The 25,292-nt window shown below is 43.6% G+C and overlaps 3 protein-coding genes across 9 annotated transcripts; 1 reads left to right on the top strand and 2 right to left on the bottom strand.

Moving 5' to 3' along the window:
- Positions 1-127: 127 nt before the first annotated feature.
- phkg2 (phosphorylase kinase, gamma 2 (testis)) lies at positions 128-6,337 on the bottom strand. 3 transcript variants are annotated; one of them, XM_076298408.1, is made up of 10 exons: positions 6,076-6,337; positions 5,718-5,821; positions 5,390-5,565; positions 5,240-5,294; positions 4,900-4,965; positions 4,576-4,739; positions 3,650-3,740; positions 3,309-3,462; positions 2,643-2,765; positions 128-2,136 (listed from the first exon to the last, which is right to left on the bottom strand). In XM_076298408.1, the coding sequence occupies exons 2-10, from the start codon at positions 5,810-5,812 to the stop codon at positions 1,891-1,893; spliced, it is 1,170 nt and encodes a 389-aa protein (XP_076154523.1). In that variant the 5' UTR covers positions 5,813-5,821; positions 6,076-6,337; the 3' UTR covers positions 128-1,890. The 3 variants fall into 3 exon arrangements, with proteins under 3 accessions (XP_076154523.1, XP_076154522.1, XP_076154524.1); XM_076298407.1 differs by having other exon boundaries at positions 6,080-6,337; XM_076298409.1 differs by having other exon boundaries at positions 6,246-6,335.
- A 3,979-nt stretch (positions 6,338-10,316) lies between these two features.
- On the bottom strand, positions 10,317-15,947 carry nfe2l1b (nfe2 like bZIP transcription factor 1b). Of its 5 annotated transcripts, none has more exons than XM_076298402.1 (6): positions 15,858-15,947; positions 13,877-14,761; positions 13,051-13,293; positions 12,639-12,728; positions 12,235-12,408; positions 10,317-11,779 (listed from the first exon to the last, which is right to left on the bottom strand). In XM_076298402.1, the coding sequence occupies exons 2-6, from the start codon at positions 14,429-14,431 to the stop codon at positions 10,343-10,345; spliced, it is 2,499 nt and encodes an 832-aa protein (XP_076154517.1). In that variant the 5' UTR covers positions 14,432-14,761; positions 15,858-15,947; the 3' UTR covers positions 10,317-10,342. The 5 variants fall into 5 exon arrangements, with proteins under 5 accessions (XP_076154517.1, XP_076154520.1, XP_076154519.1 ...); XM_076298405.1 differs by having other exon boundaries at positions 12,250-12,408; XM_076298404.1 differs by lacking the exon at positions 15,858-15,947 and adding an exon at positions 15,262-15,410.
- A 4,731-nt stretch (positions 15,948-20,678) lies between these two features.
- Positions 20,679-24,984, top strand: LOC143138010 (uncharacterized). The gene is made up of 7 exons (XM_076298401.1): positions 20,679-21,613; positions 21,737-21,835; positions 22,469-22,528; positions 22,658-22,763; positions 22,912-23,153; positions 23,403-23,589; positions 23,943-24,984. The coding sequence occupies exons 1-7, from the start codon at positions 21,527-21,529 to the stop codon at positions 24,143-24,145; spliced, it is 984 nt and encodes a 327-aa protein (XP_076154516.1). The 5' UTR covers positions 20,679-21,526; the 3' UTR covers positions 24,146-24,984.
- The last annotated feature ends 308 nt before the right edge of the window (positions 24,985-25,292 follow it).

The following is a 25,292-nucleotide window of genomic DNA, read 5'->3' as shown; positions in this document are numbered from 1 at the left end:
TGTTACACTTTAAGACGTTGATGTTCAGCCTCAGCAAAACACTTTTAAAAATATGATGAATCACCACACAGAAACAGAGAAAAAGGTCTTTAAAGATTATTGTATGTATTTGTTCACTCTAAAACCAGCTCTTATGCGATGAATGTAATTATTATATTTTGTGACCAAACCATCAACTGCCGCTCTTTATAAAACAAAACAGTAACCCTATTGTGATTGTTAGACAGACTGATTTCTCAAATACAACTTGAATGAGAAAGTCTTACTCAGTGCTATTATTCATACTGTGACATTTAGTTTTGGTTTTGTAAATATTTATTGTTCTTGGCTTTTATACTCTAAAATTAAATAGTACAAGAATACAGTGAATTGATAAAAATTGCATATTACAATTTAGGTTGTAGGTTCACACATTTTAGAATGATAATAAGATCAATTTACTCTGGTTAAACATTTTAGATTACCAACGTTAAAATACAATCAACCTGATAAAATCCTAATACAAACTGTCACTTTTCACAGTTTACACCATATAGGAACAATACATTTTTGAAAAAGGAATACTGAAATATAAATTTCAGTAGTAGCGGCATAAAAATGACCAAGTGCTCTGATTAATAGTCATGTCATGTTTTCAGTCTCTAGTCATGGTGGGTATTCATTCAGAGGTTGGTATAAATGGCATAGTGTTAGAATAGCATTGACTATTTCTATCTAAACACAATGCTTGTGGTATGTTTCTCTCTTGTGAAAAATGAGTGCTTGATCATTTTACTTGCCACCACTGTACCATGCTTTCTATAAGATAAACTTAAACACATACACACTCCTGGACTATAATAATAATAATAATAATAATAATATTGTGCACATAATTATAGTTTTGCATAGTATAGCATTGTAAAACTCTCTGAGGTCATCAGTTTGCAGTACTCTAGCATGCCCTGTATTTTACAGCCTGGCCCCTGGATAAAGTCTATAATATCTGAGGTATCTCTATATTAGAGGGGTATTTCTGGTATATTGGGCGTTCAGCCTATTTTGATCTGCTCTAAGTTGGACCAGTGGTATATAGTAGCTACAACAGAATGGGACTAACTAGTGGCTACAGTGTTAAAATTAATTAGTCCACAGCAACCTTGTATGTTCTTCATTTAGGACGTAACAAACAGATTAAAAATCAAACAATAATTGTACAGTAACATTGTTTTTTGCATTAAGGTCCCGGTTCCGGTTTGTTTTTGACCAAGTGGGAATGCCAAATATGCTTTAGGTCTGGATCCCCTTTACAGATGGAATGAACTTTGATGTAGACATTCTAATAAAGATCAAGATTAAAAGTAGGATGGGAAGAAAAAATGGACAGCAAAGGTAGAACATCAGATAAATCCCTCGCATTATGTGCGAAGGAATGGTAGTTAAATGGTTATCAGTAAAAAGCTGGGGAATGAATGCATGAACCAACACAGAATCTCTGCTTCCCCTGCAGATTTAAACACACATGACAGAAGTAGACCACCCTAAACCTTGAAAGGTATAGTGCATGGGGTCTTTCAATTGAGGCACTCTTAAGATAACAATTCACAGTGTCTATAGCCTCGCACATTAAGATCACCTTACTTTCAGGCCAATCTCTTCTCTTAGTTGACAAGTAAAGTGCAGAGGTGCAAAGAAACCTCACCACTGCTCTCTAAGATGGCAGGGTGGCTACTCCTGAATCAATGAATCCAAACCACACATAAAAACAATTATGTTAACAAACAAAACCAATAATGACCTGATATTAAAAATATTAAATGACATGATGCAGTACAATACAGTGTTGTGCGTGGGGTTGGTATGGGCGAAGGGAGTGGGGTTGTTGGACTGTAGCTTTTAACCTTTGCCCTTTCAAGTTTCAAAATCCTCGAGCCCAATCAGGACGATCTTAGCGGTGTTCTGGAAGAGGGCGGCGCGGTTCTGCTGCTCGCCCTTCTTCACCCAGTGGCCGTAGATGCGGAAGGCGCAGCCGTCAATGAGCTTACGCACGCCCCGCAGCGAGTATGGGTCCCTGGCCAGGATGTCGCGTGTCACGGGCCTGCTGCGCACGTAGCGGAATCGGATGCGGATGGCGGCCAGAACGGTCAAGATCAGAACCTGGTGGCACAGCGCAATGGAGTCTTACATCAGACACACAACATGCTAATTATACACTGTCTGAGAATACTAAAATATACTAACTGTACTAACTGTACAAACAGTGGTCATCTAACACAATACAGTCTTTTAGATTAAGAATAAATCAAAAGTTAAGTCCTCAGCCCTCAACCATAGTTTCTATTTTTGGTATTATCTCAGGTTCAGATGATTCCAGATTCCCAGCCTACTTACGGAAGGTCATTGCCTTTTCCTCTTTATTGCCTAGATGTTCAATTCTATTTAAATGGAAGGAACCAATGGATCAGAGATATGATGCAGAACATAATCCTGGAGAACATCTAAAGCTAAACTCCAGCTGTGCTTCAGAGCATGGTTCCATTGCTTCAGTTCCATCATGCATCATCTTAATTAATCTCTCCCTCTCCCTTGGTCATACAGACATACAAATGATTAGTGCTGTGATTGCGCCCCTGACTCTGATTGACGTGTTGATGAGAACTTACCCTAAAAGTTTTCCTAGGGCTAAAGAGCCGCACATCTTTCTGGTACAGGCGAAAGAATGGGTGAGCCAAAGCCTGCTCTGCTGTCAGCCGCTGTATGGGGTCCACAATCAGCAACCTGGAGATCTTGAGGAGGGGGAGGGGGGGTTAGGGGTGAAGAAACACACAAACAAGTCAGTACTTTACCTCGGATTCATTATGCTGGCTGGTCTGTGTTTATGATTATGAAAACAAAACGATAATGGAAAAATGCAATAAAGTATGCAATAAAGTAATAAACTAGACTGTTTCTGCCTGATAAAGACTGGCCTGTCAAGTATGCTAGTCTTTTTGTAGCTGCAGTCAAATTTAAGTCACATTATGGGCCCCAAATTGAAAGATGAAAAAAGTGCAACGTCTTAAGTCTAACTTAAGCTAATACAATAACTAGGCAAAATAAATGTGCTAATTCAAGACCATGGACAAGACCTTAAGCGCAAACACTGACAAAAACTTTTTGACAGACGTGGCACTCTGCCCATCATTTAAATGAGTGCCCTATATATGTTTTGATTCCCTAATTGTTTCCTTTCCTATCTTGCTCTCCTGAGGGACTACTGGTTGAAATATCTTTATCAATACTCTGCCCATTTCTGAGAGAAGAAAGTATGCCTTATGCCAAAGCCTTACCAGATCCTTCACAGTATCAGAGCGGTCATCCCACTCAGGTGATGTGAACTGATAGCGGCCCTCCATGATCATCCGCAGCATCAGCATCTGCTTGCGGTGCCAGAATGGCGGGGACCCTGCCAGCAACGTAAACAGGATCACCCCACAAGCCCAGCTGGGGGAAAACAAAAACAAAACATGGATATTAGATAACTTTGAGATAACTCAGTCCACAAAATGAACAACAACTTCAAGCTAAAGGCAACTGAAATGAGCTACATCTGCAATTTATGTTAAATGATTGCTGAAACATATTACATAATAAACTTCTGTGATCCAAAATATCAACAAGACTAACTCACAGGTCAACTTCCTTCCTGTATCCAGGGTGGGTCTCATCCATGGAACATTTCAGTATTTCAGGGGCCAGGTAACCAGGGGTCCCACAGAGCTCTGATCAGAACAGTAAAATGTCACTTTAGCTGCTGTTAATCTAATATCTATCCATCAACCGTGGGGCACCACAATGGCTGCACTTGATGCAAACCTTTATTAGCCAAACTTTCCTTTATGACTATTGTAGTAAGAAATTCTGGCATTAAAGGTGTCTCCCATATAAGTGTGTGTTATATTTAACCATTTACTCTTTTGGTATGGTCTGTGCAAATGGTAAAGAAAGAGTCGCTGCTGTAAGCAGAAAGTGAAGGAGAGATTTATGAGGTAACAACTGTGGAATTCCATGTTCAAGGTGTTTGCGCAGTGTGTCCTCCAAGAAGGCTGGGTAGGCCCAGTTCAACGAGCTGGCGCCCCTAAGTCCTTATTTACTGCCTTGGGGTCAATCTTGACTGGATTCCATAGGCCTTGGTTGTTATGGGATACAGCCTTAGAGATATGGTTGACTCTGTGGTAATTATGTCGTAAACAAGTTTGCATACCATTAATGGAGATGTCATGTCTTGTCTGAACTGTCAGTAGGGTATAAAAAGTGTTTCCTTGTTTGTAACATCAGACTGCGTCTGTTGGCAACACGACGTAAGTCTCCGGATTCGTGAATAAAGCTCTCTGAGATTTCTGACTTCACTCCTGGCTGACTGAGACTTCATTTCTGAAGCAATCCCTAGACAAATTCTGTTCCTACACTATCCAACAGATTGATTGACATACAGAAAAGACACAAGACATTTTTGGTACGTAGATTAAAAGAGGTACCGTGTATCATCTCCAAAACTAGAGACATAATGTACACATAAGTCTAGTGCCTGTGTTGACGTCCATCTATGCCACTCACCTCTGAGCTGCTCGGAAGGTTGTAGCTGCACTGAGAAGCCAAAGTCGGAGAGTTTGATGTGCCCTTGATCATCCAGGAGGATGTTCTCCGGTTTCAAGTCTCGGTGGATGATATTGAGCGAATGGAGATACTGCACAGCCTCCAGCAGAGCACGCATCATACTCCTAATACACAACAAGAACTGTCTGAGTGCCGACCAGTGGACTGGACCATATAAAAGTTCAGTCAGACTCAAATGATTAGTCTGTGTCTGCAGAAGGATTAACAGTTATTACCCTAAATATCTGAATCTTGAATATCCATACAACCCAAAACTGATCTTACCTGGTTTCTTTCTCACTAAGGGTCACTTTTTCAGTCAGATAGTCAAACAGCTCTCCTCTTCTCATACTGTGAATAGTGTCCACATTAAGTGATGTTATGCACATGTAATGCTCCAAGATGTAAAGCCCCCCCCCCCCCCCCCCCACACACACACACACACACATTTCATCATCCCCCTTTTCAACATTTCTCTCCCACACACCCCATTACTCCCCCCCCCCTCACACACACACATACACTCCATTGAAGACAAAGTACATACAACTTCTCTGGAGATGCTCATTATATTATATCATACAACGTTAATATGTGGAATGTGCGTATACAACAGGTTACTTACAGGTCAAATACTAGAAATATGAAGGTCGCTGACTCATAGGAATCAATCAAAGTAACTAAGAAGAGAATACCAGAAGAGAACACCATTAACCGACAGATAGACACAGTGCAAATACGAGGTCACAAGGTTCCTAACACCAGCAGTGCTTACTGATAGAAGGGTGTCCTTTGATTAAGTTAAGAACGTGGATCTCCTTCAGCGTGGAATTTTTCACTTCATCCAGCTGCTGTTCAGTCATCTTCTCAGCAGTGATCTCAATGATTTTCACAGCCAGCTCCTGCCCCGTCTGCTTGCGGATGCACCGGCGCACCACACTGCTGACACCCCTGAAAAATAACAATAACCCTGAGAAAATACTTCATACCATCAAACTTTACATCAAGGTTAATATAGCAATGGACCATACAGGGTTATTGTAGAGCGCTGTTTTAAACCATAATAGACTGTATAAAATAGTGTTAAACCCATATATACTAACCTGCCAATCACTTCCTTGGGATCATACTTCTGGTAAAACTCCTTTGCTCCTGCCCAGTCAGGCAGTTCGTCTCCAATCACGATATCACGAGTCATGATGGTAGTCTAATTTAGAGAAGATGTAAAACACACAATATATTGCTCCACTTATTCGACATAGTCTAACGCGATTGTTATTATCTGGAACATGGCACACGTTTCAATTTTAGACTGGCTAACGTAGTTAGCTGTGTGGAGAGCTGTCACTTTTGACTCGATCACCACGCAGGACTATATTGCAACACACTCAGTCCAAAATGCATATTTGACATTAGTCCCGCGATAGGAAGAACGTGTGATGTTTGCTGAATCAACTGTACTTACTCTGATGGATGTATGGATTGCACCTTGAGAGATCTAGCGGCCTTGCGCAAAGCAGCTAACACAAACTAGCTAGGACAGCTAGTTCCGAAAGCAAACATCCATATTTGCAACTAGCTATGCAAGTTATGAGCTCCTAAATTACCGCGTCAAATACCGCAGAACTGACATTGTTTCCATGATTGTGAAGACAGGCATGATTTCAGCCTCTGCAATCCAAGAACAGCTAGACAAGAGGAATAACTGGCTAGGTCACAAGAAGCACGTTAGCTTCTTCAGCCACTTTAGTAAACAGGATGACGCAGTAGTTCCTCTTTCGCCTGTTGGGAAGCCTCAACCAAGTTCAATGCATTGCTGCCATCAAGAGGATAGGATGGAATGGAACTCGATTGAATGCTGCAGTCCTGTAAGTTCTATTTAGACAGTAAACTACAGCATGCCGATCATCATTGCGTTTGTCTTGGAATAGCATGCCAGTTAAGGAACATTATTAATCTTTATTCACATAGCCTTTACTATACTGATGAAATTCTCTGTTAAAGTTGTCTGAATTTGCTCCACCTTTTGCCCATCTAAATTGTTCAAACTTCATGTAGGCTATTCATCACATGCAACACAGAATCCCTGTATCAGGGATTACATTGGCCTACATATGGATAACAGGGGTGTGAGGAAAGTACACACAATATGCCTGTTATTGGTGCAAAATGCAAATGTTCCCATCTAAGGATTTTCTTTAACAATATAACACAATTGTATAATTTCTAGCAAATTATTTTGCAGACCCCCTGGATGCAGGGCCCCACTTTGAGAACCACTGTTCAAACAATACAAAAGCAGATAACTCCTTTCTTGCCACTTAAAGGTGCTCTAAGCGATGTTGTGTAATGTCACTTCTGTTAACATTCAAACAAAGAGAGCTAGCTCGCCCCTCTCTCCCGTGCAACTGAAACTCTCCTGAACGCACATCTTGTCGGTGAATGGCTGGAAAAGTTTGTCATGTTTCATGGTCCAGGCTGTTTTTGTTGCCATTTTTGGAGCTTGGGCTGTCTTAGACTTTTTTTTAGTGTATTCAGGGGACAGGAAGCTAGCAGATTGTGAGATGTTTGCTGTATGTGGCAAAACATGTTTTAGCTTAGAAACCGCCTAACATCGCTTACATCACCTTTAAATTACATACTCCCCCCCCCCCATTAAATATACGTATATATAGTATAGTGAAACTAGAATAGTCCTTTTTCATGTAGTGACCAGCAAGGGTGTAAAAATAAAATACGATTGTGACACATTAAGAGCAAACCATTTAATTCATGGTTGAAAATAAAAACATTTTATTAATCAATAAAAGAACAATCCCAGATTGCCAGCAAATTCGTCAAAAGAAAACCAAATAAAAGTAAACTGTACAACTAAATCCAAAGCAAAGGTAAGAGGGCTTTGTGATACACGTTACGCATACAAGAGCGCACACACACACACACACACACACGCACGCAGACACACACACGCATACATACACACACACACACAAACACAGGTTCAAAGACGAGCTCTCACACGGCAAACATGTAGGGACAACATAAAAATATTTACAGAACATGACAAACAGAAGTTCTCAGAGCGCACCAACATTTAAAAAAAAAAAACAGGGCTTTGGAGTATGTAGCTATGCAAGTACAAGTGTCACCTAATTTTGTTCACCCGTTCTCTTTTTCCAAAACAATGCTTCACATCAAACCCACTTCTAAACATCCGAGAGATTTCACTTCCCTCAACCCTCCCCTACCCTCCATTCCTTGACAGCTCCAATTTATCTATACAACTATTGAGTCAATAATCTTTTTGAGATTTGAAAAAAAAAAAAGAATGTTGCTAATATTAATCTTGCATATTTATTTGTAAATGGCATCAGACACACATTAAGGTATGCTGCATGGCTCTGTTGTGGATAGTGAGAGTGCAAGGGCTACAGAGACTAATAAGGTAAAAGTGAGAACCAACAGTTATAGCAGATTAGACATTCATATCAGTGCTATTTAATACATCTTAGTTCCTCAGAACTCCATCTAGAGCGTGGATTATGGAAGAAAACAAACTCTACCAGCCTTCGGGAGAAATCAAATTTGCTGCAGTAACAAGCATCACCCGAACGGTTAGGGGTACATGCGAACCTTCGTCAAGCTGGCGTATTTGACCCCCCCCCACCAACAAGCACAGGAAACAAAGATTGTAGTGTTTTGGTGAGAGATACGAGCGCTCCCTAAATGCAAGTGTGCTTGTAAAAATAAAGACAATAGGAGACACAAGAGTTTGTTTCACTCAATACCGGTTGAAACAGAAAAGCATCAAGCGACACAGAGCTGTGTTCTGAAAAAAAAATGATGACTGCATGTAAACTAAAATCTGTCGAGAGAGCTACGTGTATTCGAATGAAGAAAGAGTCGAAGTCCATCCTCAGTGCTTCAAACCGTATAATAACTTGAGCTTCCCCAACTAGATGTAACTGTTCCAAAGACAGCTAAAATTGTCCAGTGTGTATGTATATGTGTTTTTATGTATGTCTGCAGTATGTATGTATGTACATACGTACGTATGTGTCCATGCTGCCTTTGGGCACAGTGACAATTGAGTGCGCAGCCCTCTACACTGTTGAGGAGAGCTGAAAAGAAAAACATTACTGTTGAAGACACAGCGGATTCCAAATCAGCCAGATGCTAAGCCTGTATAGTGAGTCCTTGGGGACCATTCCAAGCAGGGAGAGGGCTAGAGTCTGTCTGAATATGTGTAAATGTGTGTGTGAGAGTGTGGCACTGAAGGACTCCTTATCACATTGGTGACCTTCTGCAAGAACAGCCACCCTCAGCGGTCATGTGTGAGGGAGAGATGTTATGAGATGCGCCTCAGCCAGAGCGGTTTCCTTTGTGGGAATGCAAATTGAACGCTAAGCTAAGCCTGCCCGAACCACTCAATTCAGGCAAGGTCCATGAGCGAATGCAATGTGACCGTGGAAGCCTGCCAGGGGGGGGGGACGTGCCCTTGGCTGGCAGCAGAAGGCTCTCCAGGAAGATAGACATCTTGGTGCCAACGAGCGATATAAAGTTGGCTTTCGCAGCGCTGAGGTGCAGAGTACACAAGCTGATTAATCCATTTTTTTTTTGTATCAGTCAGTCATTGACATCGACCTTCAAAATGAAAATTCTGGGCACACTGTAAGGCCCTGATCTGAACAAACCGTCCTTCTCCCATCCTCGCCCTTGCCGTCATGGGGTTCCTGGTTAAATGTTGCCGAGACTCTACAAGGGAGGGGTCAACACACACATACACACACACACACACGACACCCTGTCGAGATATTGTCCAGTGGCGAGAAGAAGAAAAAAAAAAACTGTCAGGTTGAAGTGCACGCTCACCTGGAGGTGGAGGTGCATCGAGTGTCCAGCAAGTGGGGCCTTTGAGACAGAGGAGGTACCCCACGGGCAGTACAACCTTTGGTTACAACTGGCAAGGCAGGTATAATACGAGTGTCCCCATTTCGGCTTGGTCGCCCCACCCCACCCTCACATCCCTACCTCAATCGCAACATCCAAGATCTTTCAACCATCAAAATGACCCTCTATGAGGGTCCATCCTCCTCAAAAAAAAATCACCTCAACTCCAATCATTCAGCAACAGGGCTGAATCCATCTCCATACCTTGGCAAAAGATTCTAACGATGCATCTATACTGTCGAACAACATCTCTGCACACAGCAGAGAGCTTTTTTTGTTGTTGTTGGCTAAAAGTTCTTCTGGAATAGACATCAATCTCTTCCTTTCTCCGTATGATAAAAATGACCATCCATGTGTCCTGATAAGCCAAAAGACTTGGCTTACACAGGGTTGTTTACCAAGAAGTACTCATTCACCATGTTGTTCTTTGCCATCTCTTTTTCCCATCAAAACGCAAAAAAGGATAAAAAAATAACATGAGAACGAGTACTCAAAGCACTTCTTCCTCAACATCGTGTTCCAGAAAAAAAAGGAAAGGAAAAAACTAATGCAGGTAGTCATGAACATCACTCATTTTTTCTCTCTCTCCTCCAGAATCCTCTCAAAGAACAACAAAAAAAGAAAAGACACTTTTCTTTTGCCTTGTTAAAAAAAAAACCTTGATTTTTTTTTTTTGGAGTAATTTTCATGTGTTTTTTTTGTTTCTTTTACGTTTTTCGCAAAAAAAAGGAAAAAAAGGCAGCGACTTCCCGTCTCTCTCGCTCTCGTTTTCGCGTCTTCACTTCTTCTTATCCTTCTGCTTCTTGTCCGGCTTGCGGCTCTGCTCGGCAGCGGCCAGGCTGCGCGGCACGATCAACACGCTCCCGTCGGGGCCGTACTGCAGCGCGTACTCGCTGGCCGGGTACGGCCGCCCGTGCTCGTCCCGCAGCTGGGAGAACACCTCCTGGTAGAGGCTCTGCACCTTCTGCTTCATCTGGCGGATGGAGCGCAGGAACTCCATCTTCTCCTTCAGCAGGCGGCCCTTGTCGCGCCGCAGGTCCTGCACGCCCTGCTCCAGGTTGAGGATGGTGTCCAGCTTGCGCTTGCGGCAGTTCTGCGCCGCCATCTTGTTCTTGCCGCGCCGGCGGATGTCGCGGATGAGCGCCAGCTGCGCCTCGCTCAGGTGGTGCTTGGCCAGCAGCTCGTTGAACTCCTCCACGGGGAGGTTGATGATCTTCTCGTTGGAGAAGGGGATCTTCATGGAGCGGGCGCGCCGCTCGTCGCGGCTCGCGTGCTTGTCGAGGAATTCGCGCGGCGGCTGGAGCTTGGAGTGGTGGTGGTGGTGGTTGTTGTTGTTGTTGGCGAGCGGCTTGTCGCGGCCCGCCTTCTTGCCGCACGAGCCGGGCAGCGGCGAGTGGTGGTCGGGGTAGGGCGAGGAGGAGGAGGAGCCCAGCGGCAGGTTGTACGTGTGGTTGTGGTTGATGTTGTCCAGCTGGGGCAGGCTGCCGAACTGCGACGGGTCCTGGTAGCTCATGCGGCACAGCTTGCTGTACTCGGGCTGGTAGCCTCCCACGGCGCCCTCCTCCATCTCGGCGCCGGCTGCCTCCGAGTCGGTGCTGTAGCCCACCGCGCCCTCCTCCGAGAAAGTAGCCGACGTGGACGAGGACGAGGCGGCCGACGAGCACGAGGTCTCGGAGTTGCTGGGCGACGCCGGGCTGTGGCTGGAGTCCAGCGAGAGGCCCGAATCGGAGTCCAGCTCGTCCTCCAGCTGGGACGCCTGCGCCTGGCTGAAGCCCTCCTCCATGGCCAGGTCCAGCAGGCTGATCTCGTCCAGCATGGACTCCTCCAGGAGGCTGCTGAAGGGGTCGGCCAGCGCGTGGGCGGACGTGAGGTTGGTGGTGCTGTTGAGCGGCGGCGGCGGCGCGAAGAGGCCTGTCAGGTTGGTGGCCCCGAAGCTGGAGTTGACGTTGGAGGAGTTGCTGGAGGACAAGCGGAGCAGCGCGGACGGACGCAGGGCCCCGGCAGGGTCCAGCTCCGGGCTGAAGAGCGCCGGGAAGTCCTGGCTGCAGCTGGGGAGGGACGCCTGGTGGAGGCTGACGTCCTGGTTGATGAGGTTGGAGCGCGAGGGGTCCAAACCAACCATGGGGCCCGATCTGCCTCCAGTGCTGCCACTGCTGCTAGCTGAAGCCTGGCTACTACTGTAAGAGCCCTCCGCCGTGCTGTTTACTTCCATGTCCTTCACAGAGACACAAATCAAAAAAACAAATCAGATCAGCAAACACTAATATAAAACCACCATTTTCACCGCAGCTCTCAGCAACAAAACCAGTAGGTAACCACAAGCTGGTGTGTGGTGAGCCTTCTGGTGCAAAATGGCTGCCGTGCATCACCAAGGTGGGTGCTACACATTAGCAATGGTTGCAGTGAGGCTCATCCCTTCACTGTAAACTGTGAGACCGTACACTATATAAATGCAATATTTAATTGATGTTATTTTTTTGGTAGGTATTTAGATATTTAAGTGATTTACAGAGACAAATTGCCAGGACAGTCCACCTTGAACAACTCAGGGTTAAGTGCTGCTGAGAATCAAACCCACAAAGCCACTCTCTGTTCCTTAACAACCACACCACCACCACCACCACCACCACCACCACCACCACCCAAGGATAAGTATGACTGGGCACCGACCTGATATGGACTGACCTGCAGTTCCATGATGGCCATGATGTCCTGCCACTGCTGCTCCAAGTCCAGTTGCGGCTCAGCCTGAGGCAGGACGGGCATCAAGGCCAGGCCCTGAGAGGTGGAGGGGGCCTCCTCACTCGTGTCACTCAGCTCGGAGGTACCAGCTGGGCTTTGGAACTAGAGGACAGGCAGAAACGAGAGGGTTTTAGATTAACTGCATGAAGCATCAAGAGCTACAACACCTCATTTAGAAAGCTTCTCTTCCTGGCTCACCACTTAAGATTAGCTGAATTTAAGCTTTTCGGTGGTAGTGGTGTTTTGTTTTTGCAATATAGCAAAGGGGCAGTAAGTTTTATGTTTGTAATTTACACTTTCTAAAAGCCCTGCTGGTCTATGAGGAGTTTTACCTCCGACTCTTCTCCGAACGGGAAGGTGGCCTCCAGAAGTCTGAGGCACTCCTGGAGGGACAGAGAGGTCTGAGTGCCCAGGCTGGGGAGCTGAGAGAGCAGATAACCCAGATCAGGTCAACGCGTCTCCGCAAGGTCCAAGTACACACCAGATTAGTGTACATCTCGCCACTCTGCTTCTCAGTAGAGTTAAAGACAGACTGTGTTGTCCTTATACTAAATATACAAAATAGGCTACTGCAGAGTGCTTCAGAGTTATGTGCAGTGCACCATACTATGAAATGTAATCCACTGCAGTCAGATGGCTGCCCCTCCCAGACATACGTACACTGCAGTACAGCCTGTTCTTAAGTAAATGCCACTGCTGGGTGGGGTGGGGTGGGGTGGGGTGGGGGGGTACTCAAGGGCTCACCTGGTCAGGTATGCTCTCGCCGGTCTCCCCATCCACTGGAGTCAGCGGCTGGTCCTCGCCCAGGTTGAGGCCGTTCCTCCAGGTCTCGGGGTGCTCCTCACTGCTGCCGCCGTCGTCGTCCTTCTCGTCCTCGTTGCGCTTCTCCACCTCGCTCTCCTTCAGCCGGCTGCTGTAGTTGAACACCTCCCGCCCCGCGCCAAGGTCAATGTCCTGCCTCCACAGGATGTCGATCAGGTCAATGTCCTGTGAATATATGTGTATGCACATGAATGAGAATGAATAAATAAATGAATGAATGAATGAATGAATGAATGAATGAATAAATTAATGAATGAATAAATTAATGAATGAATAAATGAATGTGTCAACCTCACCCATATCAGTAGCCATTTAGTAGCCAGATGGCTTAATAGGTCGTCATAACAAAGGACAGTCTGTCCTTGACTAAAAGAACCCATGGAAAGGCGTGACTATGGATTGATCATGTGATCATCAACTCAAACAAAGCCCACCGGCAGTTATGTCCCATAAACCATGCCCTGATCAGCCTACCAGATTATGTTTCAAGGCATTGAAAATCGAACCGAGACATGTGAGAGAGGCTCAGAAATTCTCTCCATCTTAACTTCTAATCACCTGACAAGATAATAAATCTATAATGACTAGCCATACCGGAAAGGCATTTTAAGTGGCCACGCTTCCTGAAATTTGACCCTTTGACCTTGGCACTGCTAATTTAGGATGCAGTTAAAATTAAAAATCCATCTTACTCTCAACCAATCAGGGGAAGAAACAATGGCACTAGGTGTGGTGTGCTGTGCCATACCTCCTTGGTGAGGTCATCGTTGTTGTCCCGCTCGCTCGGCTGCTCCTGGCTGTCCTCCGGGGCCACCGCTCCCAGGCTGTCCTCTCCGCCGTGGCTGTAGGTGGACTCAGACGCTCCGCTGCCCCCCCTCATGGTGGAGGCTTCGGGGTTGTTCACATCCTCCAGACCACCGCCATTGTCCAGGGTAATGCTGGGGCTTGACTGGCCGGCAGCGGACACCACCGTCTCCGGGTCGCGGTGCACCAGCCAGGCGCTGACCTCGGTGCTGGGCACGCGCAGGTGATCCAGAGAGCGCACCTGGTTCAGCAACCGGCGCGTGGCGAAGAAGTGATCCAGGTCCACACTCTTGGGATGGATGCCATAGCCGTCCAGTGTGTTGCGGATGTTGTGGAACTGCGTCTGGGTGTAGGCCGAGCTGGGGCCCAGGATGATCTCCCGCAGTGGGGGCAGCTGATTGTTCAGGTAGGTGTCCACGTCCACCCGCACCCCAATGAGACTCAGTAGGATGGTGAACTGAATCAGGCCCTCTGTGAAGTACTTTTTCAGGTAAAGCATTTCTTAGCAAAGCACCAAAAAAATGAAAGTAAAAATAAAAATAAAACAAAATAAAAAAACACAAGAGTCAAACCCACAGGCCTGCTATGGTTGTTCTTTCACTTGACAGTCCAAATGAAAAATGAAAGATAGCATTCAAACATGAGGGACAAAAGAATGCAAAACAACCAACGGGTTTCCCTTATTTGAACTTCCTTTAGAGAGCCAATGAGATACAGATTCTTGGCAGTATTTCTCTGCTATTCTCAATGCACTCCTTTCAAAAAAATTCAAAAGAATGGTCGTTCCAAAGCCTGTAGGTAGTCCTCTGTCCAATGACCTCTTCCAAGCCTGCAGAAAGAAACAAATACATGTTGACACACCTGATCAGAAGCTGCTAAGAGGCTCAATGACCTCAGAAAAAAAGGCAACCTAATAATTGTGATTAGGCTACTTATGATGATGGTGATGACAGAATATAACCACAGAAGTTATGAAGCAACTGCCACCTTAAAATGCATACTCCATGCCTTAGCCACATATTCCCATTTAATAATAACTAAATATAGCTCGAATTCGCCAGCTGCTATTAACTGCACTCCAGCTACATAAATATTGTGAAAAGGAATACAGGACACTTTATTATTGGTTTGCATAACTAGCCTAACTGGTCTGGTCTGTCATACTGTCTCGAAAAGCAAATGCTCACTAAAAACTTAATAAAATATAGCATGCTTAACCAGTTCCACGATTCCTCCCACCCATCTCTGGTGAGTCCCATCCCAGCAAAAATCTGCCCGTGGTCTTAAAATAGGTTACCCATCTATTTGTTTTAAAAACAAACACTTAACTGTAGAAAATGCGTTCGTGGCTCCATTTAATACATTGCAGATACATTATTCTGGCCTATGAAGACTATTTTATCTCACCATTCTAGGACCACAAAGCACGAACACTTGCCAAACAACCAGGAAGTATTGATCCCGCACACTTCCGCTATCGGCACCCAACATCCTCAATAGCAACAAGTGGTGTAACCGTGACTGACAGTCAAAGCAGCCACCCTCAACACAGGGATAGAATTACCCTGCCGGCGTGTTACATATCCCATCCAATAGGAAAATACAAGGGGCGGAACGTTGCGGGTATAACATCGCCTTTACAGATAATAAACCAAGTTTAAATAGCAAATGCAACACAATATTTCTCCATCGTTAACATTTCTCAAACGATTTCACCCCCAGTGAAGCATGATACGAGCTTAAGCATAAACTATCCACAGATCTATACCACAGAATCAGCGGCCACGCTAGCTATCTACCGAGCATGCTAACCGGCCGGCTGTGCTCGTGCTAGCCAGCAAGCTTGCTGCTTTAAATTCTATTTCACACTTCTGTATACGTTAAAGAGTTAGAACTGAATTATTAAGCTTCATGTATCTCATCACCTGAAATGACAATTACGAAATCCAATTGATATTTCTTTTGATCTCCGCGTTATCCACTGCGTTATTTGTCGTATTTCGCTTTGAATGGCCCACCATGACTTGCAAAATTTCCACCCAACTAGCTTGCTAGCTACTATCGCTAGTTTAATACAGACGAGCATGTTGTAAAGCACGCATGCGTAGAACTTTCTAGGGCGCGAGTTGGGTGAGATCATTGAATGGGGGAAATCCCAAGCTCAACCTACAAGATGTAGGCTATCCTAACATACTGTAAACAAATATATAACCTATTATGAAACAGCTCAGTTTAAGTAATAATTATGTGTGCTGTTATGTGAAAACTGCTTTCATGATCTTGATGATACAATTATAGGCAATCATTATCTAGTCATTTAAACAACAAAACACGGAATAGCCTACTTTTCAAATAGACCTGATCATTTTCAGCTAAAAAAATGCTGTTGTAGGCTACAATAACTCATTTATTTTATAAAGATTGAGCAACACAAATGTCATGCCACAGACCCATGCCTATCTACAATAGTTGATAGGTAGGCCTAGCCTAATGACTTATGGTTATGGTTACGCTTTTGTCCAAAGCGACATACAAATACAAAACAATATAATACTTAAATTTAACAGGGAACAAATTAAAATGTTGGTCAGACTATAATAAGGAGAATAGCAATAATAAACAACAATGTCAATTCAATCAATAGCCTAATGAAATAAACAATGAAAATGAGGGAAAAAAGCAATAATAAACAATAGGCTAATGTCCATTCAATCAATAATATAAAAACAATAACATGGTAAGATTAAGGAGAATATCAATAATAAACAACAATGTCAAATTAATCAACAGCCTAATGGAAATAAAACAATATTATACAGACCATAACGCAGAAGCGCTTAATGAACTAAGTGCATGTTGAACAGATATGGCTTTAGACCCCTCTTAAAAGACCCAAAACTATCACAGGAACGAAGAGCACTGGGCAACTCATTCCACCAACATGGAACCACTGAGGAAAAGAGTCTTGAATTTGACCTAGCGTTTATGACTGGTCGACACAACAGACGCTCATCAGAAGACCGCAGTGGGCAGTTGGGGATGTACATCTTGATCATTGAATTAAAATAACAAGGAGCAGATATAAAGGTTAATGGTTAAGGTAGCAGGCAGCTCACTGCGCCGGGATTAGTGTGTGCTTCACCTCACTGTGTGTTCACTGTGGGCTGTGTGTGTTTCACTAATTCACGGATTGGGTTAAATGCAGAGACCAAATTTCCTTCACGGGATTAAAAGAGTATATATACTTATACTTATATAAGTTATAAAGGTTAATGGTGTGACCTACCACATTGGCCTGTAGGTTTCAAATAAGCTAATTTTTTAAGCAATTTTGATACGTTTAATACATTTTAATGTCACGTAATACCTAACATTCCATTATCAGATAAAAATATATGGCTAAAGAATTGGGGGTGCATGTTTTGGTTAAGGCTGACATATGCCTCTAATAGAAATAGGGCCTATGTCTAGGTTATGCCACAGATCACCCTGATTTGTTGACACGGTGACTCAAGGAACTTGGCTTGATACATTTCTTTCCTTTTCTTAAATTTATCCCATCTGTTTTCTTTTAGTTAAATCAAAGACCTTTTAGGCAAGTCCCTCCACTCGGCGGCCATATTGCAACGCTTTTTGGGGACTTATCGGGCATCTATTTCGGCAGAAATGGGCGTGCGCAAGGCTTCACGACACCAACCTTGCTCCAGCGAAGAGATCACAACACATGATTGGCATTTGGCAATGTCTTCACCACACACCACATAATTGGCTCATTTTTTTTTTTACATAATTGGCTCAATGTATTCACAACACAGCAAATGATTGGCTCAATGTATTCACATATTGACGTTTTGCCGCAGAAAGGGTGGGATATGTGTAGACAACTGCCGTATTGGCGTTACAAACTCCATGCATTTCTATGGAAGATTTTTTGAGTGGTGTCTCCTCATTAGAAAGTCTCTGGTTAAAGTGATGGTTCGGAGTAATTTCACCCTAGGGTCCTTTGCACCATGACCTCGAGGCAAACACCCTAGAAGCTGTTTTCCCTTGGTCGAACATTGGTCGAGTAGCGCTATCAGGCGAATACAGAAACGAATGGTATGCAGGCGCTTATGGAACCAATAGAGTATCTCGTAAATTACCCCACTAATAATGCCCTGCATACGAAACTTCTGCAGTAGTACACATATGTTCTGTACTCATAAAACGAGGCATTGGAAAGTTTGTAAGTACACCAGGAGTTTATTTGAAATAACACTTGCCTGAAGGCTTCTACTCTGCTGCTATCTGCATCAACTTTAATTCCGTGATTTGGGAAAAGCCCGTAAAAGTCCTGGCAGGAAGCGTGCATAAGGATGTAGAGCCAGGAATGCACTAATATTTTGTTCTTAGTACTAGTTTGCAACAATTATTAGTTAACACTAAGTTGTAAACACTTCGGGAAAAAATATTAAAAACTGGATATACCAAAAAACTTTTATGTAATCGCTTCCTGCCAGGACTTTTACAGGCTTTTCCCAAATAACGGAGGTAACGTCGACGCAGCGGTAGATAGCAGCAGAGAGTAGAAGCCACCAGGCAACTTACGAACTTTCCAATGCCTCGTTTTATGAGCAGAGCCGGACAGAAACGGAGTACATTTACTTGAGTACAGTACTTGAGTACAATTTTGAGGGATTTGTACTTTACTCAAGTAGCCTATCATTTTTGGGGAGTACTCATGACTTCAAGTACATTTGAGAGGCAAATATTGTACGCCACTACATTTCTATCCATAACCGTGAGTACCCGTTACTACTTCTAAAAAAAAGGAAAAGAAAAATCTCGGAAACCCTCAATTTGTTGTTTCTCCTCTCAAACGTGATTGGATTGTGCAGGCGCCACTGATTGGGACAGCCTATCAGCAATCACCTTCAGCTTTCCGCCAAAGTCAACTCCATGGTCAGATTTAGATAAGAGACGAAGCAGGTCCATCCCGGGAATGTGCCAACCTGTGGCCCCATCTCACCAGACTATTTCAATTTTCTGAACAAGTTAATGATAGTTTTCGCTTCAAGTGTTTCAATTACAAAATAGTATTTTGTATTTGAAATACGTATTTTAAAGATGAAAATGACTTGATTTTACTTCCAATTTATTTTACATTCTCCAAGGTATTAACATTAACATTTTTCATAACTCCATGTACGTTTCTGTACATAAATGTAAGCACTGTGGCAGTAGTAATGCAATATTTAGAAAATGTAGGCTACTCTTGTACTCTTGATACTCAAGTACTTGAAACAAGTACAAGTAAAAACAAGTACTTCAGTACTTTTACTTAAGTAGACATCTGACTGTTGTACTTTTACTTGTACTTGAGTAAAATTTAGCAAAGGGTATCTGTACTTTTACTCAAGTAATGAAGCTGTGTACTCTGTCCGCCTCTGTTTATGAGTACAGAACATATTTGTACTACTGTAGAAGTTTCGTACCATTCAGGGCATTATTAGTTGGGTTCCATAAGCGTCTGCACAAGCCATTCGTTTCTGTATTCGCCTGATAGCGCTACTCGACCAATGTTCGACCAAGGGAAAACAGCTTCTGGGAGGATGTTTGGCTTGAGGTCATGGTGCAAAGGACCCTAGAGTGAAATTACTCCGAACCATCACTTTAAATTCACTGGCCTTGCTCCCTGGTAATGCTGTAAAGTGCATTACTGGCATCACCACCACTAGATGGCAGTATGGCATCATATATAATCTGATAGTGGTTTACAATAAGAACCCTAAATTTCAGTATACAATAAGAACCCTACATTTCAGTACATGAATTTGTGTTCAGAAAATGATTCAGTTTTGATAGATCTTATTCTGTTAAGTGTTGTTATAAGCAATTTAAGTTTTATGCTACTTTGTTGGTGTCTTGTTTTTGAGGCGATATCCATGTTGCATCACCAAAAAAGGCCCACATCTCAGTGTTTCAGTGTCCGATCATGGGTGTTTTTCCCCATCTCTCTCTCTCACACACACACACACACACACAAAACATCATGATGATATTAGGCCTACTGCTCTTTAAACAAAGGAAAAATCATTAGTGGTCAGCTTAAGAAACATTTAAGTGTATATTACACTATTAATGCCTCAGGGAAACACTCAAACAGAAATAGGTCTTGTAGGGATTTGGGAGGAATAATCCAGCATAATTTCTGCCAGAATAACTAGACCTGAAGTCTGACATTACATGTACACTTACATTTATTCATTTAGCAGACGCTTTTATCCAAAGCAACTTACAGAAGGAGAATAACATTCAAGCTAGTGCAGAGCTGAATGACTGCTTCTGTCAATTCTATTACTAGAATATATAGTGCTGACATTATAACTAGTCAAAGTGTGACAGGAGGAGAAAGTGGAAGAAGAAGGAGGTATAGGAGGGAAGAGAGGGAAGTGCATGGTGACATTCTATGGGCATCTGTGAGTCTGCATTCTTTTCCGAAGAATGGTTCTCTTTTCTCAGAATTATCTGAAAAATACCACGAAATCAGCACTCACATGGTAATCGGCTCTGGGACACATGCATGAAGAACATGGATGAGGCTACTTTAATATAAAAGTCACAGCTAATCTCTGTTAAAGCCATTCTGTGTGATCATGTAATAAGAAAAGTTTATGCTTCCATTTATCATTTATCTGTCAAAACATACCCCTTAAATAACTGGATCTAGAAGGAAACTATGTAATTGGCTAACCATTAGTTGGATTTGAAAGCACCCATGACCTTGGAAGTGATCATCCAGGCTACTGGGTGAAGGATGCCATACCCTGATTCTGTATATGAAATATATGGCAAATTGTAAGGACACTTCATACAAATGAGCCCCAAAATTGCATTGCTACAGTGTGGATCATTCCTTGGTAGGGTATACCAACAAGATAAAAGGATATGACAACAGATAGACATAACGATATAGCTATTCTAATTTCACTGTTTAACAGTTCCAGCTGCCAGTTCCAACATTTCCAGCTGTGGGTGGAGGAGTTGATGAAGTCATGATTATGAACAGAGTGTGCACGTTTCTAAATTACATCCGAGTAATACATAATTTACATTTTGGTGTCAATGTAGTTCGTCTTGGCAGTACGTCTAAATGATACATTGAACAAAAATATTGTACTTTATGCGTTTAGAGATGGAATTATAGCGATGTCAAATAATAGGATTGCCTAACATAAATCACCTTTAGGTTTGGGTGAAATTTTCTATCCTTAAAATGCAACCCGAGGCAACACGCTCGCTCATCCTGTTGATTGCCTTCCTCCCAATGCATGTTACAGCTTTAAATCTGATCGACACAGACTTGTGCCACGTTACGCTACGGTGCATTTTGTTCAAAATCCGTCCGCTTTAATTTCTCGGTATGGGGACTAAAGAACTGTCTTTCCTAAGAGCGCTGAAGTACTTTTAGCGGAAGAACAACCAATATACTTAGATATATTCTGTTGACCGCAGTTTCCTTTAAACATAAAAACCCGGCAGATTTGATGAAGAGGCATAGCTAATTTTGCAGAAACGCCGTTTCCATCCACGCAAATAGAATAATGGGAGAGAAATGAGAAGGAAAACAAAAGCGAAGCGAATTCTTGATTACGAAAATGAAGAAGACGAGGAAGAGGACCAAAAACTGGATGCCATATGTGTAAGATAATTAAAATTACCAAGTATTTACTGTCTGTTGTAGAGATATTTCTGTCATTCATATTTCAATATAGAAAGTATGTTTGGTCACTGAACGGTAATTATTACACTAACTGTCCAACAGCACGGTCTCCAGAAACGAAGAAAACAAATGTATCCTGCCAAAGAGAAAGCAGAGGAAAATTCATCATCCGCTGCGGGGCTCCAGAAGTTCAACATTGGGGTTTGGGCTTTTTTTTCTTAACCATGCAAACATATCGTAGTCTAATTGTTGGTGTGAAGACAACCTCAGTGTTGCAGAAATTACCCCGAGATTATCGCCTAGCCTCCATGCGTGTTTGGTGAGCCCACCATCATTGCTTACTGTATGTGGGGCTCAGGCAGGGACTCCAAGCACCAAAGCGACACAATGTGCGTTTGCATTTTAGAGGATCAAGGCAGCAGCCATGCCTCACCAGTAATGGAGAACAATGGGGCAGCATGGTATACTTTGCATTTAGCGCCTAAATCTAATGCAACCTATGTCCAATCGAATATGTTCGTTTTCTTATGGTTAGTTTTTTATTATTATTATTTTGCTGCTTTAAATACTGCGAGCGATTTTGATGTCACTAGAATTCTTTCGTGAAAGTTTCTTTCAGATTAGTTTTAAAAAGTAATATCTTTTAGCTGATCACCACCTGCATGATTGCTGTCAATTCCGATGCATATTGTTAGAAATTGCATTACGCATGATGACATTTCTCCTGTTATTCAAAACACAGATCTCACTCTATTATGTTTTCTTGATGCACATGCTTTACCATGCTGTAACCATTGTCATAATGAAATAATCAGTAGTTTACTGTCCGTGTAGGCCTCTGAGATTGATGGGGCCCCAGCCGATCACCTCACAGACAGCGGTTCCTCTCCAGAGGTAAGTGGGGCACAGGCTGCACCTGCTGTGCAGGTGTGAGGGGTGTGGTCTTCTGTCACCCTACTGTCATGACTGGTGGGTGTAAGCATTTTAACTTGTCCTCATGCAAGTGCTCTTCTTATGTCTCAGGAAGCTGACTACTTGCAGTCCTACTCCAAGATGGAGCTCATTGCCATGGTACTGTGCATGCAGAGGGAAATGGAGAACTTGAAAGAGCAAATTCGGTGCCTTACAGGTATGGATAATGATTTCCAAGTTACTGGTTCGCCATTTCAGATTTGACCAGTTAGCTTACATGTACATTGTCTTTTGCCCTAATTTGTAAACAACCTTCATAACCTTGGACATTTTCATTTTTTCTATGTCCCTAATAAACTAAACAGCTTGTGGGAAGCTTGCCAGACATCTTGAGGCCCTGATTGAAAAGACCCAGATGTGGTCAAATAGGGACAGCAAGACCTCTGTCCCAGTGGTTCCCAGCATGGCTAGTGTCCCAGTACAGATAGATACCACTGTCCCAACCCTGCTGACTACCCCAGCTGCCCTGAATGGACAATGGCCAAAGCAGGAGAGCCCACCCCAGAAGCTACAGGACTCCCCACATAGGACCAGACTATTCACAGAGGTATCATTACGCAATGGGTACTTCTCTTTCCAGTGGTCTGTGGTTCGGTCCAGTTGAAACAGCTGTTTATAGAGCCAGACTGTGTATTGTCCTCACACTTGTGAATAACGCTTGTTCAATATCACAAGCCTGGCACCTGTGCTCCAGATATAGTATCATGTCAGCCATAACTTCCCCCTGGCTGAGTAAAAAAAGTGTTTTCCCTTTTTGCCCCGCCTTGATTTCCTGTCTGCTGGCTGCTATTCTTAGTTTATCACCCCTGAGTTGTTGGAGAGGTGCAACACCGGCACCACGGCTCAGAAGCTGACCAATGACCTGCTGCGGGGGCTCTACGAGAGGGACTGCCTGGCCTCGCACTCCATCTCTGGCGTGGTGTACAACAAGAGAGGCCAGCCCAAGCCGGCGCTGCCCACTGAGGAGGTGCAGGCCATCCTGAGTAAGTACCTAACATGCACTTACCACGATCTTGTTTTGTAAGTCACTTTTCGAAATGCCTACTAAATGAAAAAATGTAAAAGCACCCGGGCTTCATCTACTTCTTTACTCTCCATATTTGTCTGAATTATTCAAGTATTTTCCACTTTCTTGCCACTGATTAAACTTTTTAAACCCATGTGAATATTTTGTTTTATCAGTAAACACTAATAAAACATAATGCAAATCTCCATGTTGTTCTTAAGCTCTTGAATGCCTCAATTAGTTTGCTTTAGGAAACGTTAGGAGGAAGAAGTCAGCTAGTGGCCCTCACAGTTGACGATTTTCTCATGCTTCTTTTGCCCCCTTTCACAGGGACTGTCCAGTACTTTTTTCCTGGGAAGACGGACGCAGAGATCAAGGGCTATATCCGGCAGAAGCTGCAGAACGAGGCGAAACGTCTGAGGAAGAAGCCCTCTCCATCAGACCATGAGGACTCTAGGGGTCCTGGACTGACCAGTCCCAGAGCGAGCAGTGTTAGCGTGAGTGTTACTGGGCAGAGGCCGAGCGTTGATTGATAAATGGTTTTAGTGTCCAGTGTTCTCTAGGTGGTAGCCCGCAGAAGTGTTTATGTGCCTACACTCTCCTTAATAAAGTCACAGTCCACCTAAAGCAGTCTTTTGACTGTGCACGACTGTGATGTTATTGAAGTCAGTGCGGTGGTCCTGTGCCGTTACAGAAGTCTTCATTTTGCATTCACCTTGGCCTCTGGCTGGAGAAAGCCCAGCCAACAATAGATGTAGAGTTGAATGTCGTCTGTAAAACGTTTCTTTTTTGATAATATTTTCTATTTAAGAGATTAATGGACATGTAATAAATGTAAAAGACTGTCGTGTGAAAGCCACGTTAGAACTCAAGACAGTCACACATACATTGTATTTTCAATGTATTTCTTATTTGGCAGTGTACTCAGATGTACTATCATGGTCCCAGACGAAACTAGCTTTATGTTTGTAGTTCTTTTATAATTAAATAACATAAAAACAAATCTCTCGAGTATTTTCCTCAGTGCATGTGTTTGTCGGTGTGCTTGGGCGAGGGGGGGTGAATGGCCGATGTTTAGCAGGGTAGAGCCTGACTGGAGGACAGAAAAGGAGTGGCTTGCTGCACAAGGGGGGACGCGGCGGGGGAAACAATGCCGACTGCATGCGCTAATCAATGGCTGGGCCACACAGGCGGGAGTGACAGCAGCAGGGGTGCACGGCCAGTTGTCTTGGCAACCCCAGCCTTCTGGGCCGTCGCAGCGCTGGGTCTCACCCTGGCGAGCGCGAGCGAACATCTGCCCACTGCAGGGATGGAGGGAATTGTGGGAGATGAATTGAGAGGGGAGGGAGGGAGGGAGGAGGTGTGTGTGTGTGTGTGTGTGGGGAGGAGAGTGGGGATAGAGATGGGGGGTTGAATAATTACCCGCACCGCCCAATAAGAGGGAGGGAATTTGTTTATAATCACCAGTTCCTTCGGGTGATTTGACAAATGTCTGGACCTCACTTGCATCATCCTGCTCTCTCGCTCTCCCACTCTCTCTCTCTCTCCTTTCTTCCTGAAATGGTTTCTGTCACCGAGAGCTGGGCCTGCCTGTACTGATGGATGACTGGATGAATGGATGGAGATGGAAAAATGAGAAATGGGAGATGGAGGGAAAGAACCAAAGGGATGGGTGTGACA

The sequence above is a fragment of the Alosa pseudoharengus genome, unplaced genomic scaffold (assembly GCF_046254945.1).
Source record: "Alosa pseudoharengus isolate Yale_2024_CS ecotype anadromous, Long Island Sound unplaced genomic scaffold, YU_APseudo_1.1 YU_APseudo_1.1_scf_21, whole genome shotgun sequence".
Classification (NCBI taxonomy): Eukaryota; Metazoa; Chordata; class Actinopteri; order Clupeiformes; family Clupeidae; genus Alosa; species Alosa pseudoharengus.
Note: the sequence above shows the minus strand (reverse complement) of the source record. Positions and strands in the feature narration are given on the sequence as shown.